At 38.6% G+C, this 23,707-nt stretch overlaps 4 protein-coding genes and 1 long non-coding RNA gene across 6 annotated transcripts in view; 3 read left to right on the forward strand and 2 right to left on the reverse strand.

The window, feature by feature from the left end:
• Window positions 1-2,676, forward strand: part of LOC140927315 (1-phosphatidylinositol 4,5-bisphosphate phosphodiesterase gamma-1-like) — a 37,183-nt gene extending 34,507 nt beyond the window's left edge. The window contains exon 39 of the mRNA XM_073376940.1: window positions 590-2,676. Within this exon, the coding sequence (XP_073233041.1) occupies window positions 590-623 (34 nt within the window). The 3' untranslated portion in view covers window positions 624-2,676. The remainder of the gene's footprint in view (window positions 1-589) is intronic.
• Window positions 2,677-5,218: 2,542 nt separating this feature from the next.
• On the reverse strand, window positions 5,219-6,075 carry LOC140926457 (uncharacterized). The gene is made up of 2 exons (XR_012164425.1): window positions 5,361-6,075; window positions 5,219-5,330 (listed from the first exon to the last, which is right to left on the reverse strand). It is a non-coding gene; the product is annotated as an uncharacterized lncRNA (long non-coding RNA).
• Window positions 6,076-6,839: 764 nt separating this feature from the next.
• Window positions 6,840-7,340, reverse strand: LOC140929154 (uncharacterized). Its single transcript, XM_073379024.1, has one exon. The coding sequence runs from the start codon at window positions 7,338-7,340 to the stop codon at window positions 6,840-6,842; it is 501 nt and encodes a 166-aa protein (XP_073235125.1).
• A 310-nt stretch (window positions 7,341-7,650) lies between these two features.
• On the forward strand, window positions 7,651-18,047 carry LOC140927316 (uncharacterized). Of its 2 annotated transcripts, none has more exons than XM_073376941.1 (15): window positions 7,651-7,813; window positions 8,382-8,803; window positions 9,581-9,634; window positions 9,914-9,962; window positions 10,638-10,682; window positions 11,661-11,717; window positions 11,917-12,059; window positions 12,339-12,437; window positions 13,416-13,670; window positions 13,930-13,985; window positions 14,203-15,342; window positions 15,956-16,031; window positions 16,178-16,212; window positions 16,290-16,581; window positions 17,601-18,047. In XM_073376941.1, exons 2-15 carry the CDS (start codon window positions 8,387-8,389, stop codon window positions 17,937-17,939), a joined length of 3,057 nt encoding a protein of 1,018 aa, XP_073233042.1. In that variant the 5' UTR covers window positions 7,651-7,813; window positions 8,382-8,386; the 3' UTR covers window positions 17,940-18,047. The 2 variants fall into 2 exon arrangements, with proteins under 2 accessions (XP_073233042.1, XP_073233043.1); XM_073376942.1 differs by having other exon boundaries at window positions 15,959-16,031.
• A 1,516-nt stretch (window positions 18,048-19,563) lies between these two features.
• On the forward strand, window positions 19,564-23,652 carry LOC140927317 (chondroitin sulfate synthase 1-like). Its single transcript, XM_073376943.1, has 2 exons — window positions 19,564-20,704; window positions 22,102-23,652. Exons 1-2 carry the CDS (start codon window positions 19,979-19,981, stop codon window positions 23,578-23,580), a joined length of 2,205 nt encoding a protein of 734 aa, XP_073233044.1. The 5' UTR covers window positions 19,564-19,978; the 3' UTR covers window positions 23,581-23,652.
• The last annotated feature ends 55 nt before the right edge of the window (window positions 23,653-23,707 follow it).

The raw sequence follows: 23,707 nt of genomic DNA on the forward strand, positions 1-23,707 counted from the left end.
ATTCAGAGATTCATGTTGATCATAGTTAGAACTGAGAAAGTGATTCAGCAGCAAATAAAGACCATCACTACCTGTAGATTGAACGAGATTTGTGTGTTTTTTTTCACTGTGACAGTAAAGTGTAGTGGCACTGCTACATGTGAAACGTAAAGGAAATGAAAGAATTTTATATATTTAGTCTTTTTTATCAATTATTTGTGCCTTAAGAATTATGTTTAGAGCAAATGGCAAACGTCAGATTAGGAAATGAGCAGCTAAACACTGTCCAAAACAAATTCTTATTGATAAAACTGGCATGAATCTACTTATCGTTTTGAAGATGTTAGAAGCTACAGTAAACTGAGACAAGTAAAAGGAAAACTTTGTCACGTGGCACAAACTCATGCTCGCCGTTTGCCACAAACATCAAAATTCTAAATCTCCCTATTTTCTTGAAAAGAATTTATTGTCTATATATTATTGCATGTTGCAGTATATAACATTGTATGTTGCAGTTTGAATATCAGGTACCAGAAAGAGCCGTAACCATTGAGACACGAAACTTCTGTTAGAGTTATCATGTGGTTAACAAAAAATTTTTTCTTTACAGGTCGTCTGGCCGAGGACGAAACCGCTACCAATAAGAAACTTCATGAAAATGTAGCTTAAACATACTAGTAAAATAACTTGTTATAGTTATCAGTTTTTACAGTTATCTCCCACCATGGAGTACACCCATGAGTACACAATAATCCATACACCTCCGGTTTCTTCACCAGAGGTTTCTACTTCTCTTTGTAATAACGAGGTGTACGAAGGTGACTGTGATGTATTATGGTCTAGGTTAGTGTAGAATTTTAACTGTGGGTTTCAAGATGAGAAGGTCATCTCAACTAATATAAATTTCTGACGTGTTTAAAATGCTGAGGGACCTGTTATGGTGACGCAAATTGAACACAAAATGTGATTGTTTGCAGCCTACTATTGATCATAATTTATAACGGTTTGCTGTGAATGCAAAGAAGATAATAATTATGTCGCTTTCCACAGGAAAGTTAGGCTATGATAGTTCATTAGTTATCTAAATTGAATTTTTAGGCTATTTGCTTAATTCTTTGGATTTAATTACGTTAGTATTTAGAGTGGTGGATTCATTTTCACTGACTCACGCGTATTGCCGTTGCATTTACCCGTTGGAATCTTGTTTTTAAGATTAAAAACAATAAACAATCCAACAGGTGAATGTGATGGCTATACCCGTATGCTGCAAATCAACTGATCCTCCCCGAGGAACAGTGAAGCCTTTTTAACAGGTGTTAAAGAATTGTTGTGTTTACCCAAGAAGTTTAACTCGACTTGTATGAGGTGAAGGAGAACCAACTCTGAGCTCATGTAGGTTTCGTTATTAATGCTGGGAGCAAAGGTGATAAAATTGAATAAGCGTTTCTTGCCTTCAGTTGTTCATCTCATTTGTGGGATATGATATCTGCCATCGCTTGGATTGGATGCGAGACAGCAAGCTGAAAAATGTGACAGCTTGTGTATTTCCTTGTAAATATGTCTTCATATCTTCTTGTTAAATATGTGAATAGAAGGCAGAAACCTTACTCGTCTCTTTTGATAAGCAGAATTATTTAGTCATTAAGATTAAACAGGAATCCCGTTTTCTCACACTTTCTTGGAAAAGAAAATTGTTTCAATCTACCGGGAAGTTCCCGAAAGAAATAGGGAATGAAATTAGTGCAGTATAACTGTGGTAGGAAAGCCAGGTTGGATTCAACTGTATTGGTTACTTTGTCGATGTTAAACATAACAGGAATGATTCAGCTGTGGGCTTGATACAAAGTCAACAGTATTAACTATCAAGAGAATTTCGTGGAGATACGACCTTGATAATATACAAAATGGAACACAAATTCATGAATAATTCAGATATTGTTTCATGTGTACATACATTTATCTTCAATTCACTGCTGTTTAGTTGATATTATTGGACTCTCTTATGGCCTTTCAAAATTGATAGGTCCAAGAATTTTAGCCACCCTCAGTCACCAGTCCGCTTTTACTTTCCTTCATTAGTGAGGCTTGATTTTCCGCCAGGACCTTCAGGAATGTGCGAAAATGATGGCCTCAAAAAGATTAAGTTAAATTAAGATAACAAACAAACAAAATTACGGAGACCTAAAAACGTGGCAACCATTACAAGTGGCATGCATGATTTAACTAATATACTTAACTGCTTACAACCCCTGAATGCCAATATTTGAAGACAAACCACAAAATTCAAGGCACACACAGATGCAAAGCATATACCCTCAAATATTTGATATAAAAACACTTTGGGTTTACAAAGGACACCAGTGATTAGTCTTTCAGGTCTCTTTTAAGAGTACAGCTCATTCTCAACATGTTGTAGGCCCAGTTACATCGTCAAATCTGATGCAAATGAGCCGAACAATATTTTTCCCTATAAGTATTAAATTTGGCATAGAGTCTCTGAACGGGGGGTTTGTATCCTTGTTTGAAGTAGTTTTAAAATAATTAAGTACCCATAGTGGATGGGGTGCAGTGTAAAAGAATGTTCTTTTTCTAAGTTTATCAGTAGATCATTTGTTTACGTCTACGTGTTATATGAAGTATATCTGGCGAATCAGTGATCCATAATGCTAATTTTTGTGAATAAACGTATTAACGATAGTAACGTGTTTTCATGCATCATAAAAAATAATACAACTTCATAGTTAAAGAAAATTTCTGCATAGTATATTTTTTCCGTATTGGCCAAGGTGTTCAAAGGAAAAACCCGTTATGATTAAGCGAGAAGAGAGGAAATCCACACCCCTCTACCCTCATGCAGAGGGACTCAGTTATTTGCTTGCTTGCATTTTCACTGCTCGCCCACTTTTTTCGCTCGTCTTCGCTGACCGAGAGCTTGGCATACGCCTTTTGCATATCTACCATAATGCCCGTTATTTGCCCCCCAAAATTTTGCATAAGCATTGCTTTCAGTTTCCATTGGGACGGCTGTAATACCCAGGAGAAATGAAAAACAAAGGTTATGCAAAATTTGGGGGTGGGGGCAAATTAGGTGCATTATTGGAGATGTGCAAGTGGTGTATTAGCTAGAAATTCTGTTTTACAGCTCTCGAATCAAAATACGCCGTTCCTCTTGTGAAGGTTGTTAGCCAGCATGGAAAGTTGTATTTACAATATGATTTTTCACTGAAAAGCTGATCCTTAAGGGAGCTGACAATATGGGGTTTGAATGAGAGAAATAATACAGGTGATGGCACATGACAAACAACAAAATATAATTGGCATGGAGATAAAAAGTTTTTACAAAGCACACCATTTTGCCTAATGAGTTCCTAGCACTGTTCTTATTTGGTGCATGTCTGTTGGAGAACAGAGCACTAGGAGGAAAAGTTACACAAAAACTGCGTGGGGACTGGGGAGAGGCAGGAAGTGAGCCTGTAAGCATTACTTTCAATGCTTCATTCCAGTTTACCAGCTCTTGGTATACCGTATGATTAGTCAATTTTGATAGTTTACATCAACACTAACGTCGATCACTTGACTTTTTGCATGCAATATCAAATAAACATGGTCAGCATGTGAAACTCTCCTACATTAGACATTTTGAAATGAAATGGTTTTTCAGGAAGTGGGCAGACTGAGGTATTTAAAAAGATTGTTACAAATTGTCTCTCCTTTTCTCCTCATGCTGTTTTCTGCTTGCTTGCATTTTCACTGCTCACCCACTTTTTTCCTTCTTCTGCACTGACCCAGAGCCTGGCATAGGCTAGAAATTCTGTTTCACAGTGCTCAAAATACCTAATCGATCTACAAGTTTGATTGATTAACAATTTGGCTATCCTTTATAAGTCCTACCAGAGCTCTTGGATTTACAAATGTCTTTCTACCAGTTTTTTTACTATAACTGTGTGACTGTTTGTTGTTGTTGCCTGATTCACCATGTTGGTTTGGTTTTATTGACACAGTGGGTTGATGTGCTCCCATGCAGAGATTTAATGGGGTATATGGACATCCCTTGTCCACCAGGGAAAGTGGGTGCGACACCCGAAAGACCCACCATTTTAAGTTACACTTACTTCTTTTGGTGGATTTTTATTTACACAAAAAGCTACTTTGAGCCTCAAAGATTTAAGTGAGGTAAGTAGCTCAGAGTATTGCAGGCAATTGTTTACCAAAAGGTGGATGGTTCAACATCCACGTTTTTATACAGCAATAAAAATTGAAGCAAAAACACTGCAAAACAATCTGACATCAACATCGTGGTACGTAACATGCACGGTGAATTCTTATTATCCACAGGCCACAGTTGTTCAAACATTGGATAGCGCCATCTACCAGATAAATCACTATCCAGCGGATAGCATAATTGATTTCCATAATACTTACCTGCTGGATAGTGATTTATCCGGTGGATAGTGCTATCCAACGTTTGAACAACCAGGGCCAGGTGAATAACCAGCACTAACTACATTGTAAGCAGTGTACCATATGTCTATATCTTAACCACCTGTTTTGTTCTGACCCCAGTTGTTCAAAAGGTGGATATAGACTATCCACAGGATAAATCTTTAGAGCGGTTTTCACTTGACTGTTGAAAGGGATTGGTTTTGGTTTTGGTTTTGGTTTTACTACGCCCTTTGGTTGGCTAGTGTATTTACTTTGGTTTTGGTTTTACGACAGTCAAGTGAAAACCGCTCTATCCAGTGGATAGTGTAATAATGGTTTCCCTCATACTTATCCACTGGATAGAGATTTATCTGATGGATAGTGCTATCCAGCTTTGAACAACTGGAGCCTAGTTAGCCTGCGCACAGACGAAACTAAACTCTTGTTAGTTAACCAGAGTTAAGTTTCATCTGTGCGCAGGCTAGGGCCTGGTAGGCAGTCCATGTATTAACCTTGTATTAACCTTGCTACAACAGCCCCCCCTGCAGAACAGCAACAGTTACTAGAGTATGCACCAAATACCAAAATAAAAGGAACAACAGACAAACTGATGTATGTGCTATACTTTACTTGGCTTATTTTGCCAACAATTTTGTTCAGAATGGCCCAACAAGGGACTGCCAAAAGATTACCGATGGGGAGATATTTAAAAATATTTACAGGCTTTTGTTAACAAATGTAAATCATTGGTAATACATTCCTTATTGATGCTCTATGTAACCCTTCCTTATACATGCCATTATTATATACAGTGATGTCATGTTTGTAAACATTGTTTTTTTTATTGAAATACTGCAAGCTACTAAAACAAAGTACCCTTGTATTCAAAATCCAATAAAAACAGGTAGAGGTGACAAAGTGAACTGGGGCTACATTCTGTTAACATGAAGACAAATGACCTACGCACATCATGTAGGGTGATCAGTACAGTTGAACCTCCATTACACTACCACCTATTAAGTAGCCAGTGATCATGCAGCCACTGACACTTTTACCATCCTGACAAGAGTTCTTCTATTGTTGTCACCTCTATGGGCATCAGGTGCTTGATAAACTTAGTTAGGCCAGGGTTGCCACTAAATAGAGGTTCAACTGAAAAAGACCTTTTCACAGTTTTTGACGCTGTCTTGGCTGAGGGGCAAACACAGCTAAAATTAACAGTGAATGTATGGGATTTTGGCCCACTTGGAACCACCATAACGCCGCTGCAAAAAGGTTGATTTCCAACACTTGACACTACTTTGAATAGCTTTATTGATAACATTTATTCAACAGAAAATAAGGCTATTAAAGAAGGTATGACATCCGTAAATTTGAATTATAAATCTTCCCATGTGGCTTCTAATTTAATGATAATTTGCATAATGTTGATTAGAAGGATTTGTATGAAATCTTAAAAAATTTGTTGATGGTCGTCATAACCTGAATCTCTTCTTTATAGTTCATGAAAATAATCTCAGTACAAATGTCTTTTAAAATACCTTTTACCTGTGTTTGCCCCCCAGCTAAGATGGTGTCACAAACTGTGAAAAGGTCTATTTAGGTTCTTTACCATTTATAAAAAAATTTCGGAAATTTTGGTTGGGAATTTTTGTTTGGTAAGAACGGTATGTGGCATTTGCCATTTCCTAAAATTTCCGGATTGTCACGCCATGCTAGACTAGATTCTTGTTACCACATAAAACTATTATGAAAGACACCGTAAAATTCTGAAAATAAGCCCCGGGGCTTATATTTTCCAAAGGCCATTTTTGAGGGGCTTAGTTTTGGAGGGGCCTATCTATGGAGGGAAATTTGTATTTTCAAAATCGATTGGTCTAGCCTTATAGTTGGAAGAAAATTTACCGTTTTTGCTTTGTTTTACTTTGCATTTGAGGGCAATTTCCAAGTACAAGCCCCTGGGGAGCTTAAATTTGGAGGGGCAATTTAACAGAGGGTTTTTTGCATTACGAGTTTGGAGGGCTTATATTTATTTTATTTTATTTTATTATTTTGCCACACACTGTGGCATGGAAATCTCTGAGAAGCCGAGATTATGAGGAATAGAGATTTTCCCCCTATTTGGAGGGGCTTATACTTGGAGGGGCTTATTTTCCGAATTTTACAGTAAAGTATGAAACTCAAGAAACTTGTGAATGGTAAACATTTCCATTCAGAAAGTCCCAACAGGGAAAACGGGACCACCTTTTCAGAATTTTCATTTGTCCCGGGAATTTTCCAGTGGGACGAACCAAGAAAACATTTACCATTTACATCCCAACAGGAATTTCCGGGAATTTGTGGTAAATGGTAAACAACCTTAGTCACATCCCTCCACCCTTAGGCACAGTAAAATGGGTTGCAGGCACTGCCTGACCTCTCCCTCCATAAGTTCCAGCTTATGGTTTCTGAAAATTAGACTCCAGGGATGTTTTGTACCCTGCCTTCCACTCTTCAATGAAGTGCAAAATTTGTTGAGCTTCTACGAGCTCCGTGTGAATAAAATATTTTACTCCATGAGCTTCAAAGGTAGAAAACGCACGGTTGTCAGGGTAAACAGTTATGTCATCCACAGAGAACTCAGCTCTTTTCCGCGCAGCAAATAAAGACAACGTCTCTACAGCAAAGCGTTTTTCTTGTGGATTGAACTCCATTTTACGCACGTACGGTTTGCTGACCCAATGAAGGAGCGCTGTTGAACCACTTCCAAGCGAACAGAGAAATATGACCAAGCACACCTTCAAAGGCAACGGAGCCGCTTGCTTGCCAAAGAAAATCGTTAGAGGAGCAACTATAAACATCGTCGCGGCTGTGGTTAAAGACAGCATCTTAACAAACTTTACAGATTTGGCAATAGGTCCTTCATATACAGTTTTCCAACGTTTTGAGTGGTCAGACATTTCCGTATGATAAGTGCAGCGGTTACCAAAGTTTAGTGGCCATAATAAAGGTGAATTTTGAAATAAAATATCTTGGGAGGCTTTAAAAATGCTACGTTGACTTATTCTTTGAGCACTGTACAGAATTCTTTGATTAAAGGCCTTATAAACAACGCATTCGGCTGCTAAAATCCTCAACATGTTCCTGCTTCTTCGTTTGCTTCACAGGATTGATTCCTTTCCTGCACGTGGTGTTGACATCCGCTGACACGGGACAGAACCGCCACGTGACGCTGTTTCAGCCAATGAAAGAGCAGAGTTTTAATTATTTTTGCTTCGTCCGCCATACTTGTCTTGGAAGTAAAATGGTTGAAGAAGATACTTGACTACCTTGAAGAAATTCATTTTCCCTGTCGTTTTCAGTGCTCTAGCTGCAAGTTAAAGTATGTTTTGACGAGCAAGTTCCGCCTTAACACTTTCCTGGGTCAACTTTGGTAAGCTGTGGTATGATTACGAGTGTAATTATTCCTTATTAAACCATCAACCTGATGACTAGCTTGTGTGATGTCGGATCGGACAGAGATTTCATATCCCTTTTCTGATTTTTTTTTTCGCAATCATTGGGGAGGTTCATTTAAGATAAATGATTTGTTTGTTTGTTTTTTTAATATTATGCATCTGTCTGTTTAATTTCCAGGGCCCTTTGCTGTTGTTATTAATGTTAAGTCAGTCTTAAATAAATGATGAAAATGTAATGTAATCGAATGACAGCTTGCTGTAGTCAATGTGTGCATATATACATCAACAAGTGTTCATCTCAGCAGTTTTACAAGGCATTCATAGAAAAATCATCCTGGTCGTAAGCTGCACATTCTGATTGAAAATAATTGTAGTTATACCATAAGAAATTTAATCTTATAAGAAAAGTTCAGTTGTTGCAGTGGCTCACTCAAACCTACAGTAGATTATTACTGTGGTGAAATTATAGCAATCAAACTTAATGGAATCAACTGTAAGGCACCTTTGGTTTGTAAATAAAGTCATTTGGTATTTTTTTTATAGGTCCAATGGACTCCAGACGAAGCAATTCCCCAGTAAAAAGGGACACTTCACAAGCAAGTGTGTCATCATCAAGCTCCATAGGAGAAAAACATATCAATTTGTTAGGAGAAGTAAGCAACATAAACACTGAAAAAAAGGACAGTAAACTTGTTGAGCAGGTTCAAAACATGGCTCTTGAAAGTGGCAACAGGGTTAGTAATCACTTAACGACAAGTGTCAAGAACAAGTCTGAAATGTTTGAGGAGGAGGAAGAGGGTGAACTTGATTATGAAGAGGATGAAGGAGAAATCCCTGGAACACATGACGAGAGAAATGGGGTGAAAAATGATACAGATGGAGATAAAGAGGAAGGGGAGCTAGAAGAAGATGATGATGAGGAGGAAGGCGAAGAGGGACAAATTCTTTCAGATGAGGATGATAAGGTAGAAGGAGTGGCTTAATTTCATAATTGCTGAAAGAAAATAATGTTAATAAGTCTCTTGGGTGTACAAGCTTGAGGTAGAGCACCTAACAGAAATTCAGTTTCAAATGATTTGTTTTAGTGTTATAGGAACTGTAGCAGATTTGAAACAGAATCGGTGTAAACATTCAGGAAAGTAAGTGGCTTTGACTCATGTCTCTGCTTGCTACTTTACAAGGCTGTGCTCTAAGAAAATGGAATGGAGCCCGGTGCTCTGGACCTGTGAAGGGTGCCAAGTGTAGGATTTCTGTCAAAAAGCTAAGATTTCTTTGTTGCCTAAGAGCAAATGTTAAAGGTCAGGGACCACTGGGCCCTGCTCGAGTACAGCCCTGTTTTTTCTAATGATTTTTAGTCTCTCTCATCTGTCACAGAATACTGACCAGTGTCTCATACTTATTAAGGACAAAAGATACTCATTGAAAAATTATTGGTATGACAGTTTTGTCAAGTCTGGCCATCCTAGGGTCAATAAAAAAGTTCAGTGATTGCAGGGGTTATCAGGAAAAAGCCTTTCAAAAAATGTTTTGATTGTGACAATATAATAGTAATATTAATAATCACCACATTTGTTACAATCCTTCAGACTGCTGGATGTTTTCCACCAATGATAGCAATCCTATGAAAATCTGGCTTAACAACCAGTGTGGTGTGCACTACATACTCTTCTAGTCTTAGTTTTATTATAAATAATTGTTGATAAAATATATACATATGGGATAAATTTTGTTATTCTGTCTAGGGAACAGCATCAGAAAAGAAATCTCAGGAAAACCAAGATTTAACAGTGACAGAGGTAACAGCATATATTTTGTTGCTTTGAGAGCAACCACTCCTTCATTTTCCTCTGATTCGGTTAAACCGTCAGTTACTTGACGCCTCTGTTTAACTGCATATAGCTTTGTTAGCAGACAGGACTATCAGTAGAATCAGCCAGCTACTTTAAGTTTGAAAATTAGTCACATAACAATTATGCAGAATTTGTGGGATGAATGCCTTATTACTTCCTCTTAGAGACAACTCTGTTACTTATCAGTTACGGTAGTAGCTGATTTCTAAATATGTTTGTTGTTAGACTGATGGCCCAGAAGAAGGTGAAGTTATTGAAGAAGGAGACTCGCCAGGTATGAAGGCCCCACTACTTCATCATGAAGAGTCAAGACAATCCCAAATTTCATTTTGTTACAAAATATCATCCAAGAGTTTGCATTTATATGAAGTTGAACATGATCTTCGCAGTAGAATGAACAACCTAAGTTGCTAAAAAAGAACCAGAAAAAATTCAGGCTTGACCAGGAATCAAATTCTGGCCAGTGCAATGACCGGAAGCAACGATTGGTTGGTCACATAACAGCATTTCATTCAGACTCAAAAGTTAGGACTACGTGAAATGTGGAATATGAAATAATCACTTTTGTTTCTCCCACACTTGTGTCATGCTCATTATCATGTCTTTCTCATTCATTTACCCAGGTCAAAATTCACATTCTTTCTTTTTATTTTCTTACGTCACATGCATAAATGCACAGTTTGTTGATGCTTCAGAGGACACAATATTGTGTTTGTCAATAAAATTAATTGAAATCATTGACTCCTTTTGTAAAATTATGTCAGCATGATAGAAATTGTTCTTTTCAATAATTTTGTGCTTTGGTTAAGTTAGATCCTCTGTATAGTCTCCCTTATCCTTTCGTAATATATTTTATACACTGATATGGTAAAACCACCCTCACCAGGGTTAAGTATGAGCAGTTGGTCAGTATTTAACTTAATTGCTTGGTGAATTATTAAAATTACAGGGAGCCAGTCTCTAAGAAGAAAGGTCTGCAGATATTTTACACATGGTAAGTAAGATTATCCAGTGCTGAGTAACTTTTTTTGAAGAAACTCAATAATATTAAAACTGACACCAACAATAATAATTACAGGGCTGAAGATAATTTCTGGGGAGTGTCCAGACATGATGGCCAGGCAAATTCATTTTAGCTGGATCACATATTGTTTCTGGCCGGTCAAATTTATAAGATAAATAGCTCTTAAAACAGGGGCCCATGAACCAAAACTGGCATCATATGTTTCCAAGGAAGTCATTGCTTAGAACTTATAGCACTTTAAAGCACTCATTGTCAGCAATAAAATAAATTACAGCAGTGAAACGAGAATAAACTTACGTGTATTAATAGGTACACGGTCTGTAAGACTAACCCGTAACACGTTAAATATTATTATCGTGTACATTAAATTTGTCTGGTGCCTCCAAATATAATGATTTCTGTCGTATGTATCACGATCTGAGATCTTGATCCTAAAACTCCAGCAGTAATCAATGTTACTCCCCATTACAACGGAAGAAAATTGGTTTTCTTTGAGAAAATTAGCAACTAAAAGTTGAAATATTTTAATTTTGTGACTGGAAGTGCATGAACCCCAATGTCTGTTTCAATGCGCAAATTGTAAACAGTGGCTCTAGTTGCATTTCATCCAGGATTTCAGATGAAAGTTCTGTAATACACAGCGACTCGTTACATACTGATAACAACTGAGACAACTGAACAGCATGGAAATTTTAATTTATTTCATTTTCAATATGATTGAATGTGCCTGGTCAACATGACTGGCAAGACGAAAGGTTGACCAAGCAACTCTTCAATCAGACCTTTGACTGGCCGTTTTTTCGAGCCCTGTATTAGTGTTGTTTTAGTGCAACGTGTTCACTGAGTCATAATTGATTGTACTTAGTTCCTTTGCTGTACTCTTTTTTTCTTGTTTAGGTTTTTGCAAAAAATCATTCATTTGTGTTTTTTCCTTCTTTTTCTCACCAGGTGGCTGTACCTGGGGAATGTCTTGCAGATTCCTTCATCCAGGCCTGAATGACAAAGGTAAAGTTTATTTATTGTAGTCTAAAATGCTCAGTATTGAGTGACAGTCCTATCCAGTTCTTATGAAAGCCAAACCAATTTATTGCAGTATTTAAAATTCTGTAAAAGGTGGCAGTTTCTCTTTCTTTTGTTCCTTCTTTCACACATTACTTATTTTATTCCTTTCCCACCCCTTGCATTGGCATTCTTTGATTGACAGGTGCCTATCAAATGCTGCCTATTCCTGGCCAGTACCCAAGCCCTTTTCCTAAAGCTCCAACAGCTGGCCCAGCTGTTCATCCTGAAACCATGGTACAAGCTCATGGGATGACATCTTTACCAGGCCAAGATGATGGACAGATGGTCAGTATAAACATGTGATGATTGGTTAACTTAAAGTTAGTAACATAAACACTAACAAAACAGGCAGTAGACTTGTTGAACAGGTTCAAGACATGGCTCTTGAGAGTAGCCACAGTTAACTGTTTCGTCCTTTGTACTATTGGAGCAAATGTTATGTGTAATTTAGCAGCAAACTAAATTGTACATGGACCAAACAATTGTATGCAGGGCCTTAAAAATTTACATCGTTTATTAGTTTGCCATTACAAATGTTTTAGTGAAGTGCTTGCATGATTTCAGGAAGATGAATTTTCCGATCGAATGCACTTGATTCCAGAAGTAGCAGCTCCACCCAAGAAAGAAACAGCATGGGAGAGGGGACTGAAACTAGCCAAGGAAGTAAGTTGATTAAAATCATCAGTTGACGCACAAACGTCCGAAGTTCACTTTATGAGTGGAAGTTGCATTACAGGCGACTATTGAGATGTTGTATAAGAAATAAAATACTGAGGTCTGCAAACGCTAAATATCATTATATTGTACCTTTTCTTTTATAAAATATATAGAGGAGACTTACTTTTGATGTATTCCTGCCTTTTTTGGTGTGAATTCATCAATTTAGTCTTTTTTGGCTGTTATTGAGTGATCCCTTTCACTCCCTTCATAATACAAAGTAATGACCTCAGACCAACGCCCTGTATCCACTTTCAAAATCACAGTGTCTGGCAGAAGAAGGTATTTTAGTCATGGTGTCAAAACGCCCATTTTCTTCAACATGCGTGGGGATATTTTGCTTTAAACATTTAGTGAGTTGCAGCGATGATAAAACTTTGCCTCTGGTTGAAAAAATCTGCAATTTGATGGGTTTTTGGGCACAAATTGCCTTCCTGTCAACAAGGTTCAGACTACTGGTTGTATTGCTGTGTAGCCTTTACTTTGTATTATGAAGGTAGATACAGAGGTCACACAATAACAGCCAAAAACTCGAAGTAAAACTTTTCATGTGACAAAAAATTGTCAGAGTTAAGTTCAAGTTATAACTCATACAAGTGGCATTTGTCTCAGTAAAATTTGTCTGAGTAAGTTTCAATCAACAAGAACTTTCTATCTGTCTGCATCAGTTCAATGTAATGTGTTTTATGCATAATAATAATAATAATATTATTATTATTATTATTATTATTATTATTATTATTATTATTATTATTATTATTATCAGAAGCATGTGTTATTATTTATGACATGTTTTAATGACTTCTCTTTTCCTACTATCGTGTCTTCGTAGCAAAATTTTTGTTATTTGTTTGCCTAGTGAGTATTGTAAAGCTAAGTGGAATAATAATAATTGTTGACAATCGTAATTGTTTGTAAACACAGATAAAGAAAGCTGCCCAGAAGCGAAAAGAAGAAGATGCTGACTTTCAGGAGAAGCGCATGGTGTTAGGTATTACAGCAGATGAAAATGATGATGAAAATGATAAAGAAAACTTAATTCGGCGGCGTGAGATGGTGCGAGCCACCAGGCTGGAGAAGGAGTCGGTGTTTGATGAAGGTGACATGAGGCATCGCAGCAGAGGTGGAGGAGACATAGTAACAAGATGGAGAGACAAAAAGCAACCATCTCCCGACCGGGTTAGTTACAAAACAATACGGTCAATGCCAGGGAAAGAAAGCCATCACATTTTCTCCAAATTCAACCTGCTTAATACGGACACTCTGTTATTTAGGACTATTATTAATTGTTATTATTATTAATATTAACACAGTAAATTCTACTTGTTGTACAATTTCTCTCAGTTTTTACCTTTTGGCAGAATTTCTACGTGCCGTTTGATTCGTTTCTTCAGAGTTTCGAAATATTTTAAAAATCTTTCGCCTTTTTCCTCTTAAGGAACGCGACAGGAGAAAACGAAGAGGAAATCGTTCACCGTCATCATCTCCTGAAAGGTACTCGAATTTATTGTTTTATATCCACGTTTTTCCGCCAGTCATTTGTGAGAGGTTAACTCTGTTAAACTTTATCGACTTAAATGATGGTTAGCCAGATCTATGGGCTTGAGATTTGGAGTTCTGATTGTTAAAACGTTAGATGTTTATGTACTGTTTTCTATCAACGCGCTACGTAAGCAAGATGTTGAGGTGACTTAATTTTCGGTCTTCTCAGGGACAGACGAAATAGAAGAAGAGGTGGAGAGAAGGAAAAACATAAAGGGAAAGTCAAGGAAACTTTGCGAGAACGAGATAAGCAACGAACAAAAACAACGGCGAAGGAGACGGAAAAGAAACACGAGGAGAAAGTTAAAAAGCAGAAGGAAAAAGAGTCAGACGGCGGGAAAGAAAAACCGGTCGCGGAGGAAGGTAAAAGCGAGACTGCAGTCATACAAGAGAAACCCACTGATGTAAAAGAACAAGCGAGTTTAGCCGAGAAACAAGAAATAAAATCTGAAGATAAAAAAATTGATGATGAAAAGAAGAAAAGGCTGCCTCAGGAAAAAATTGCGGACTTTGAATTAAAATCCGAAAGGGAGGCAGGAAAGAAAGATGAATTACTTGAAGGTGATGAAAGAGAAAAACCCAGGGCAAAAGCACTTGGAATCTCAAGCTCTCGCCTTCCTAACGATGAGTGGATTGATCCATGGCAGAGAGTAACCTCGCCAAAGCGACACTCAGCATCATCGCGCAGCTCCCGTAGCCACTCTTCATCATCTTCATCGGATTCCTCGCGCTCCTCGCGGTCCCGCTCACGCTCCGGATCAGAGTCACGTTCCACATCACGATCCACTTCACGTTCACGGTCACGCTCAGTTTCAGAATCACCCTCAAGGTCATCTTCGCGATCGCGCTCAGGTTCGCGATCACACTCGCGTTCACGATCCGGCTCAGTTGCATCAGCAAGCGATCATTCAAGTTCCTCAGGTAGCAGTAAAGAAGTAAAGGCTGCAGCAGCAGATGAAGGAGGTGAAGAGAAAGATGCACAACAAGCTTCACACGATTCATCAGAATCAGAATCAGAATCAGAGAAATCAGAATCTAAATCCAAATCACCTACACCAGCAGCGCGAAAAAGCCCTGCTAAACCTAAAACCTCCCCTGACAAAGGACCCCCCCGGAGCCCACCCCGTACCCCACCAGTGGAATCATCATCATCATCCTACCGCAATGCTAAAGACGGTGGGAAAAATCGTTATGAGTATAGTCGAGCAGAAAAAATACAAAAATGGCAGGAAGGAATGGTGCGTCAGGGATCACCGTGGGATCGGCGAGTGGAAAGGACCTCAAGGAGACCAGTGGATGGTTCTTACAGGTGGGGTATTACTTGCTTTATATTCAATTCCAAGTGAGCTGAGGTCTTATATCCTCTTCAAACATTTAGGTCCACAGTTGGTTTAAAAATAAACTAATTAGTTAGTGTTGCTTTATCGTCGCTGGCTGGATTCAGTTAATCCGTTATGTAGTCCTTGCTTGTAACACGGCCCATAAGCCTTGGCGGCGCAACAACAACTTCAACAATTTTATTCTTTGCATGCACAAGGAGTGATTAGCTTGCCCCGCGGTACTTCTGAAGCTAAATCAAGTATATTCATTTTTATTTATTGCAAAGATCATGAATACCATGAACGAAAACCAATAATTAGAAAATCAGGGCAAACTAAGCTTGCGTGATTTTTCCTTAAATCGTTCTGTATACTTTTGATTGTAAACACTTACTCTAATATAGAGTTTGTTTACTGGGTGCGTTAGGTTAATTAACTGAATGAAACTTAAAAGCCTGGCGACTGCTAATCTTCACGGGAAGGATAACTACCTTTGGTAATTGAATAGAGATTCATAAAAGCTTCTAGCAAAGAATAAATCAATGTTCTTATTTTGTATGCTATTTGCTACTTTCTTCATTTCTCTACTTCTTTATTTTCTAGTAGAGATCGTGCGCATAATTCTCGGAGGAAAAGAAGTCCAGAGTTGCGAAGAAGATCGCGGTCACCTCGGTCCAGGGTAACCATCTTTATTTTATCGTTTGTTTCTTTGTTTATAGACAAGTTTTTTTTATTGCAAAGCTCCTTTATTTTACAAAGGAAGCACTTTACCTAGTTTTTTTAAACTTTAATGTATACAATAAATTATCTGCTTCTTTTCTTCAGAATGAAGAACGACGGCGACCGGAAGACGGAAGAACGTAAGTGGACTTGCTTTCAATCAATCTTGTTTTAGCCCAGTTGTTTGTGTTGAAGTTTCCATTTTTCTTTCTTAAAGGCGAGAACGTTCTTCTAGTGCTGACAGTATGGAGCATGCTTTAGCTCGCCCCAGTTCTCCCCGTGCAACAAGAGAAAGAGGTGGAATGCACCGCGAGTCCAGTGTTTCATCCAGCGGTAGTGATAGTGCAAGCAGTGAAACTGGAAGTGAATCAGAGGAGGAGCGCCACCCGGTCAGAACACGCCGAGCGGGGCCTGAGGCCGACCAGGTCAAGCAAGCGCCGATCGTGCCTCTATCAAGTGGGAACATTCGATATACCGGTCATAAAGATATAAAGCTCACTCTAAATAAGGTATGCTGAATGCATACACCTTATTCAATGGTTTAGCATATAATACGTGCGGATATTTTGCGAGTTGCGTAGTATTTTTCCGAGCCTTGCAGGGGCGAGGAAAAATACGAGCAATGAGCAAAATGTCCGTTCGTATTATATGCTAAACCATCGAATAAGAGGTTTATTATTCCACTAAAAAAAATTGTTATTTTGCAATTGGCCCCTATTTTTTGGTAAGAGTATTCACTGAACATCCTGATTCCGTCTGTGAGAATGACGTTAACAATGATCGAAATTGTGAAAGGTTTGAACCCAGGAGTCATTTCAAAGGAGGCTGAGTTTGATCGTCCGGGTGAACTTAGTCACGAGTAGGACTGTTGTTGTTGACAGTGACTGACGTTTCGACAACCTGTGCGGTAGTCATCTTCAGAGTCAAGGTGAGTTGTATCACGTCAGTTGATGGTATTACGTCTGTTGTATCAACTGATGTGATACAACTCACTTTGACTCTGAAGATGACTACCGCACGGGTTCAGGAAACGTCTGTCACTGTCAACAACAACAGTCCTATTCAGGACTACGTTCACCCGGACGATCAAACTCAACCTACTTTTGAAATGAGCAAAATGTTCGCCCGTGTTATATGCCAAACCTTTGAATAAGAGGTTAATTATTTTACTGCAAAAGAAAAATACTCTGAAGAAAACTCCGTCTTCGGGGAAGTCTCTCATTAGTATTTGCTCAATTTTTTTTGGGTGGGAGGGGAAATGGGAGGGGTGTGAGTGAGCGCTTTATTGAGTTTGACTGGGAATAGAAGGGAGTGGGTTGGGGGTGGGCGATTATTCGAGGCTGGGCGCTTATTAACTTTTTCTGCCTTTAGGACGGGTGCTTATTCGAGGTGGGCGCTAATGCGAGATTGGGCGCTTATTCGAATAAAGACGGTACTTCAACATTAATTTTTATATCTTGTATCGTGTATTACAAAGTGCTGTAAGTGACCTTTCATGTAATGTGGATTCGGTTTGTTTTCATTACAGTCCGTAACAAGAACAGAGAACAGGGAACCACCCAAGTCACAATCCCAGCATTCACTTCCCGCAAGGACAGACCCGAGCGGTGAAAAACTTCAGACAACAACTAAAAAGCGAACACGTGACCCGTCGCCAGTCCCAGAACATACTAAGGAGATTGTTTCATCGTCTGTCGCTTCCCAGTCCACTAACAAACCCGACAAACGGTCGGTGAATTCGCAAGCTGAAGCAGTAACGTCTGGTAAAGCAAATTCGGCAAATACTTCTTCAAGGAGAGAGGAACTTCTTCGCGAGCTCAAGGCTGTCGAGGACGCTATAGCTAGAAAACGAGCTAGAATTGAATAGCAATAGAAATTCGACAGCACAATAAAAGAAGAAACAAGGAAGAACTGCTCTACTTTGAGTGTGCATTCCGGTAATTGGATGTAAAATAAAAGTTCTTATTTCATCGCAGTTATGAATGCAAATGGTGTGTTGAACTTCCCGTGTCGCGAAAAATTCGACTAAGGCTCTTCATACGTTCCAACTAACGTGACGGGATGCTGTGGGTAGAGAATATTAGGATCAGGACTGTTATGAGGAAAGAGCTTGTGGTTATTTTTTTTTTGTCAATTGTGAATTGTAACCTTGATCTTAATCCGGTTTTTTTCTTTGATGTGTTCTTATAGGGTAATGGTTAGGGCCTAGGGCTAGATTAGAAAGTCTACGCGAATGTAAGGTAGTTCTTATTTTCGGAGGCTATGGCCACTTTGACCGAGGTGGATAATATCCTCCTTAATCTCGTACCCAGATCTCTTGTTCAATTTTTTGGATTGGCCAGATTGGCTTTTTCAACAAGAGATCTGGGTACGAGGTTACCGACAATAATTCACATCATACTTAGCCTCTTTCAATAATTGTTAAATATCAGATATATTTGAAATATCGATATGCTCACAAAAATTCGCTTCTCTCCGTCGCGAATCCACGAGTTAAAAATATCAAAACTAAAATAGATGTTGCATGCTATCTCGCGAGCAATAGGGCAATGGGCCTCACTCCAGTCGTTGGGGAAAGTCATCCTAACTAGGGATTTTGCACAAAATGCTCCCTCCTTTAAAAACCACTTTTTTCTCCTCACTACATACGTATATAAGCTTTATTTTACACTCGAATTTTAGAGTAGCTCACAGAGCTAATACAGTACAGTACTTTATTTACCCACGCTACATCTAGGAGTGATAAAAACTCGTTAAAACATTTACGTGAAAGTTAAAACGATAAAAAAAAAGAAAGAAAAAGCAATAATTTAAAATTACCTTTCCAAAAATCATCGATGTAGTATAAAAATAACCAGTAATAATTTTGCTGTGTATACAATTTAAAATTCATCTATGTACGAACAGTATTAAAATTAATACCTAAGTATTAGGAAGCAATACATTAAAAGAAAAAGAATTGTATCTGCCCTTAAAAAAGAACTCAATATAATATTAGAAAATTGACCCTCAGAAAGAAAGAAAGAAAAAAGGAAAAAATGGGAGATGAGAATCTACATAAAGGTAACACCCTTTATTTTGGTCTTAAAATCTTAAAAAACACTTCTTCGAAAAAAGTCAAGTAGTGCATTTTTTAAAGTATGACTAATTATCAACTCACGCGTGTTTCTAGACATTTTGGGGGTATGAACCATGAAGCGTTCGAAGTCCGTTTTGTCAATTAAGAAAACGTGATGAGCACGAATACTTAGGACGAAATTGATTGTTTCTGATCAGTTGTGGAACGTTCATGGTTAATTCTCGAGGGAAAAGTCAGAGAAAACCTTATCTTTGCTTATTGTCAAGATGAGGGGGTAGGTGGTATAAAGTCGCACTGATTCAGGGCGTTACCGGTAAAGCATTTTGTCCGTGTTCAGAGAAAGATACTTGGACTACGTTGATCGTTGACAGAAACGTTTGGTCGGCGTTTAAGGGCCAAATTTATCTTTTTCTATCGCTTCAGTGCGTTCCTTGTACAATTGAATTGCTATGATGTCACATTCATCAAGAAACAATATACTGATTCCCTTGTTTGTAGCCAAGTAGCATGAAAAGGAATTTAAAAACGCCTAATGAAGTTATTGTAAATTCCTTATGCAGAACAGCTTTACCGGCAATATAAGTAGAAAGTATATAGCTGTTTAAAACTTCATATGCTGATAAGGTCGTTGTTTATCGCTGGTGGCTGTATATTCACTTGGGCATACTTTTCTAACTTCTTTCAGCTTTAGTAAGTTGTAACCATTGATTAACGCATTTCTATCTACCCTGCCGTTTTATAATCAATTACGAAGTTGTTCCACAGCTGTTTTACAAACATCTCCGCGAAATTTAGATTTAAACGACCTACACTAACGGACACCAACCATGCCTGCTGTCAACACAATGGCCATTCGTCAAGTCATATTTCTATTTCTCGGATTAATTTGTGGTTTCCATGTTACGCTGTTTGTTCGCCAGAATCAATGCCATTTAACTTACAAACGGAACTCGCGACCAAATACTCAAGGACAAGAACTTGGCAACCGCAATTTCTTATTTGTTGGTGTCATAACAGCAGAGCAGCTAGTAAAAACGCGAGCAAAGGCTGTGTATGATACTTGGGGCAAACATATTCCTGGTAAATTGACCTTTTTTTCTAGTGGTGACGCAGGAAAAGAGATCGGACTGCCAATCGTGAGCTTACCGGGCGTCGATGATACATATCCTCCGCTAAAAAAATCCTTGATGATGATTAAATACATGCACGATTTCCATGTGGATGACTATGAGTGGTTCATGCGAGCGGATGATGATGTTTATGTTCGAAACGATAAGTTAATTCGCTTCTTACAGTCATTAAACAGTTCGGATGATATTCACCTAGGGCACGCTGGCACAGGTGCGAAGGAAGAAATGGGAATGTTGAGTATGGAACCAGGTGATAACTACTGTATTGGTGGACCTGGAGTTATACTGAGTAGAAGCGTTTTGAAAAAGGTGGCACCACATTTGGAGTACTGTCTAGAAACAGCACCAACATCACATGAAGACATTGAGGTTGGACGCTGCATACAGCGTTACACAGGAATTCCTTGCACTTGGGCCCTCGAGGTAAGTTCAATGATCCGGCGACTCTAACAAACTCAATAGGTTTCGCCAATGCTTACATTCAGTTGTAGCTTAAAAACGTTGTATCATTGCATACAGCTGTTTCGAGAAAGGTTGTCAGAAAAAAAGTGCACGCGACAATCCCGAAAGGCAATATGGGATATGATCAGTACACTGTTCCTTACACTGTAGCTGTTGAACCTGCTTTTGTTTCTTTCCTTTAGCTCTCGCAAACATACATCCATGGCCTCTCATACCATTATTTCAAATTTCTTTGAAGAAAAGTGAACTCAAAACTACCCACAATACCTTTCGGGATTGTCGCGTGCACTTTTTTCCGACAACCTTTCTCGAAATACCCGTATGAGCTTTGCAATAACAATTAACGAGAAATTGTTATTCAGAATAGACTTATACAAATTGCCAAATTCATGCTAAGCTGAGGCTGGTCTTCAATCAGAAATCATAGTCATACTTCATACATTTTATAACTAGTGAAGTAGCCTAGCAACAAAAAGAGAACGACTGAATTCTTGCAACTTCTTATTTATCGCAATCTGATTGGCTTTATTTCATATAGCGTTTACTACTTACTTCCCAGCAGTCATTTCGAGCGCGCGAAGAAGTGTTGCGCGCCGGTCTGTCTCTCGTATTTACATACATACAATTTTCAGACCGCAGGCTATTCTTTCGAGTGTTATATACTAAGGCAATTATTTGTTACATCGTTGATGACAAATTAGCCTGCGAGCAAATGAGCAAGCTCTCGGGGCGCTTCGGGGGCGGGGCGGGAGTCGTCAGAGCGCCCCGAAGAGGTTGCTCGCAGGCTAATGACAAATTGACTGAAGTAGTTACAGACTTTAGAACCCCCGAAAAGTGGAACTAAAAAAGAAAAAGATAAGAAAGAAAAAGAAAAAAAAGACGTCCGTTTGAACTTGCTCCCGTAAATTACAAATTTGATGATGATGATGATGATGATTATTGTTATTAAGTTCGAGTGAACACAACCACATGGAACGGACAGTCCCTCTATCTGGAAGGCTGATTAATATCCACGCAAAATAAATTTGCCACTTAAATGTAAAAGTTTTGATCATGTGACTTGTATGTTTAGGAACAGGCCGATCTCGCTACAATATGTATTTAAGGCAAATGTTATCCTGATCTATTGATAACCTACAATGCCGTTCAGCAATTTTACCGCATTGTTAACCCAAGTCTTAGACGCATACCTAACTGTCTCACAGTTTCAAATATTCGCTCCTACTTCGTTGAATAATTGTTTAATTATACACTAAGCATCTATAAGTCTGTATCTTTTGATATGAATGCCTCATAGTTGATTAGTTAGACCCGCATCAGGTTTGATTTGTCATAATATTTTTCAAACTCTTTTTCAGATGCGCACCCTTTTCTTTCACCACTACACAGAGAAAGGGAAGGTGTTCCATGGTAAATTGTACACGAGGAGTATTAAGGAGGCCATCACCCTTCACCCTATCAAACAACCGGCATATATGCACCGCTTACATGTACACTTTATGAACTCAAAAATTGAACATCTCCAACATAAAGCCGTTGAACTGCAGAGGATTTTAAGGAACATGGATCGACTGATACAGGCAGATGGAAAAAGGCTCGTTCCTCAGGAAAAAAACAGTCTTCAGAACATTAAAGATTTTCATCATAAACTGGCCAAAAACTACTCTGAACAATGGGACATGTTTACTGCTAACTCGTACTACTTTGATGTTAAGTTACGATCCCCTGGGACTGGCATTCGTGGAGCATTAAAAACAGAATTAACGCATTTACTAGAAAGTACAATTGACCAGTTAAAAGAAGAGTCCCGAAGGACTTCCCACGCTGGAAATAAAAACGTTCATAAAATAAAATATGGTTACAGACGTGTCCACCCCATCTACGGCGTTCAGTATGTCTTGCAACTTACAGTTAAAACGCAGAGGAAAATCCGTGATGATAAACTTAAAAAAACTAGGACAATTTCTACTCTCAACGACAGAGTGTTTCACAGCCAACGGCCATTGGGTAACGTGCTGTATAGAGCTGAACCCGGTTACGACATGTCTCCTTATGTACACTTCCTTGTTCCTTTGGAAGGACGCTTAGAAACGTTTCGTCGCTTCATGAAGAACTTTGAGCAGGTCTGTCTCAAACCTTTACTAAGAGTAAAGCTTTTAGTGGCATATTCGTCGTCCGTTTCTTCCCCAGATGAACACAAAGCCGTATTAAAGGAATATCAAGATAAATATCCCTTAGCGGGACTTACTTGGCTCGATGTCCCGGGTAACTTTTCCCGCGGGATAGCAATGACGCTCGCAGCAGATCAATATGAAAAAACAGCTTTGTTGTTCTTATGTGACGTTGATTTGATATTCAGCAAAGAGTTTATTGACCGGTGCCGAATGAACACAGCTCTTGGAAAACAAGTTTTTTACCCAATAATGTACAGCCAGTTTGATCCCAAGTTATCGCACACTTCTAACAACAAACCTGACAAGTATTACAACATAAATGAAGGTGGAGGAATTTGGAGGACATACTCGTACGGACCTGCTTGTATGTATGGTCAAGATTTGCACGCTGTTGGAGGTTTCGATACCAGCATCAAAGGCTGGGGATGGGAAGATGTTGATTTATATCAAAAATTTATCAATCATACAGAGTATGAGGTGTTAAGAGCAGCCGATCCCGGACTTATTCATGTTTATCATCCGGTAAACTGTGATCCAAATCTACCGGATCGTCAAATGACTCTGTGTCAAGGATCAAAAGCATCTGGAATAGCCAATCAAAAGGAATTATTAGAGGCTATGCTTTCAGTATCTACACAAAAACACAACGGTAACAATAGCTAATTCCTTCTTGTAATGGAGAATCAGTACGGAACCTGCTACAATTATGCAATTTTCTGAATCTTGCGGTCGTGTTTTCCCGTTTTCAGTAGAAGGCCAGTCAGAGATAAACGGAATTCCAAGGAGTCGG

The sequence above is a fragment of the Porites lutea genome, chromosome 2 (genome assembly GCF_958299795.1).
Source record: "Porites lutea chromosome 2, jaPorLute2.1, whole genome shotgun sequence".
Taxonomy (NCBI): domain Eukaryota; kingdom Metazoa; phylum Cnidaria; class Anthozoa; order Scleractinia; family Poritidae; genus Porites; species Porites lutea.

What these genes read in the sequence shown, in the direction of transcription:
- LOC140927316 (XM_073376941.1), top strand. Translation starts at nt 8,387, where the DNA reads ATGGACTCCAGACGAAGCAATTCCCCAGTAAAAAGGGACACTTCACAA. An exon ending in TCCAGGCCTGAATGACAAAG is followed by an intron (nt 11,718 to 11,916) that starts GTAAAGTTTATT and finishes TTTGATTGACAG; the next exon opens with GTGCCTATCAAATGCTGCCT. An exon ending in GCCAAGATGATGGACAGATG is followed by an intron (nt 12,060 to 12,338) that starts GTCAGTATAAAC and finishes GCATGATTTCAG; the next exon opens with GAAGATGAATTTTCCGATCG.
- LOC140927317 (XM_073376943.1), top strand. Translation starts at nt 19,979, where the DNA reads ATGCCTGCTGTCAACACAATGGCCATTCGTCAAGTCATATTTCTATTT. An exon ending in CTTGCACTTGGGCCCTCGAG is followed by an intron (nt 20,705 to 22,101) that starts GTAAGTTCAATG and finishes ACTCTTTTTCAG; the next exon opens with ATGCGCACCCTTTTCTTTCA.
- LOC140929154 (XM_073379024.1), bottom strand. Translation starts at nt 7,340, where the DNA reads ATGTCTGACCACTCAAAACGTTGGAAAACTGTATATGAAGGACCTATT.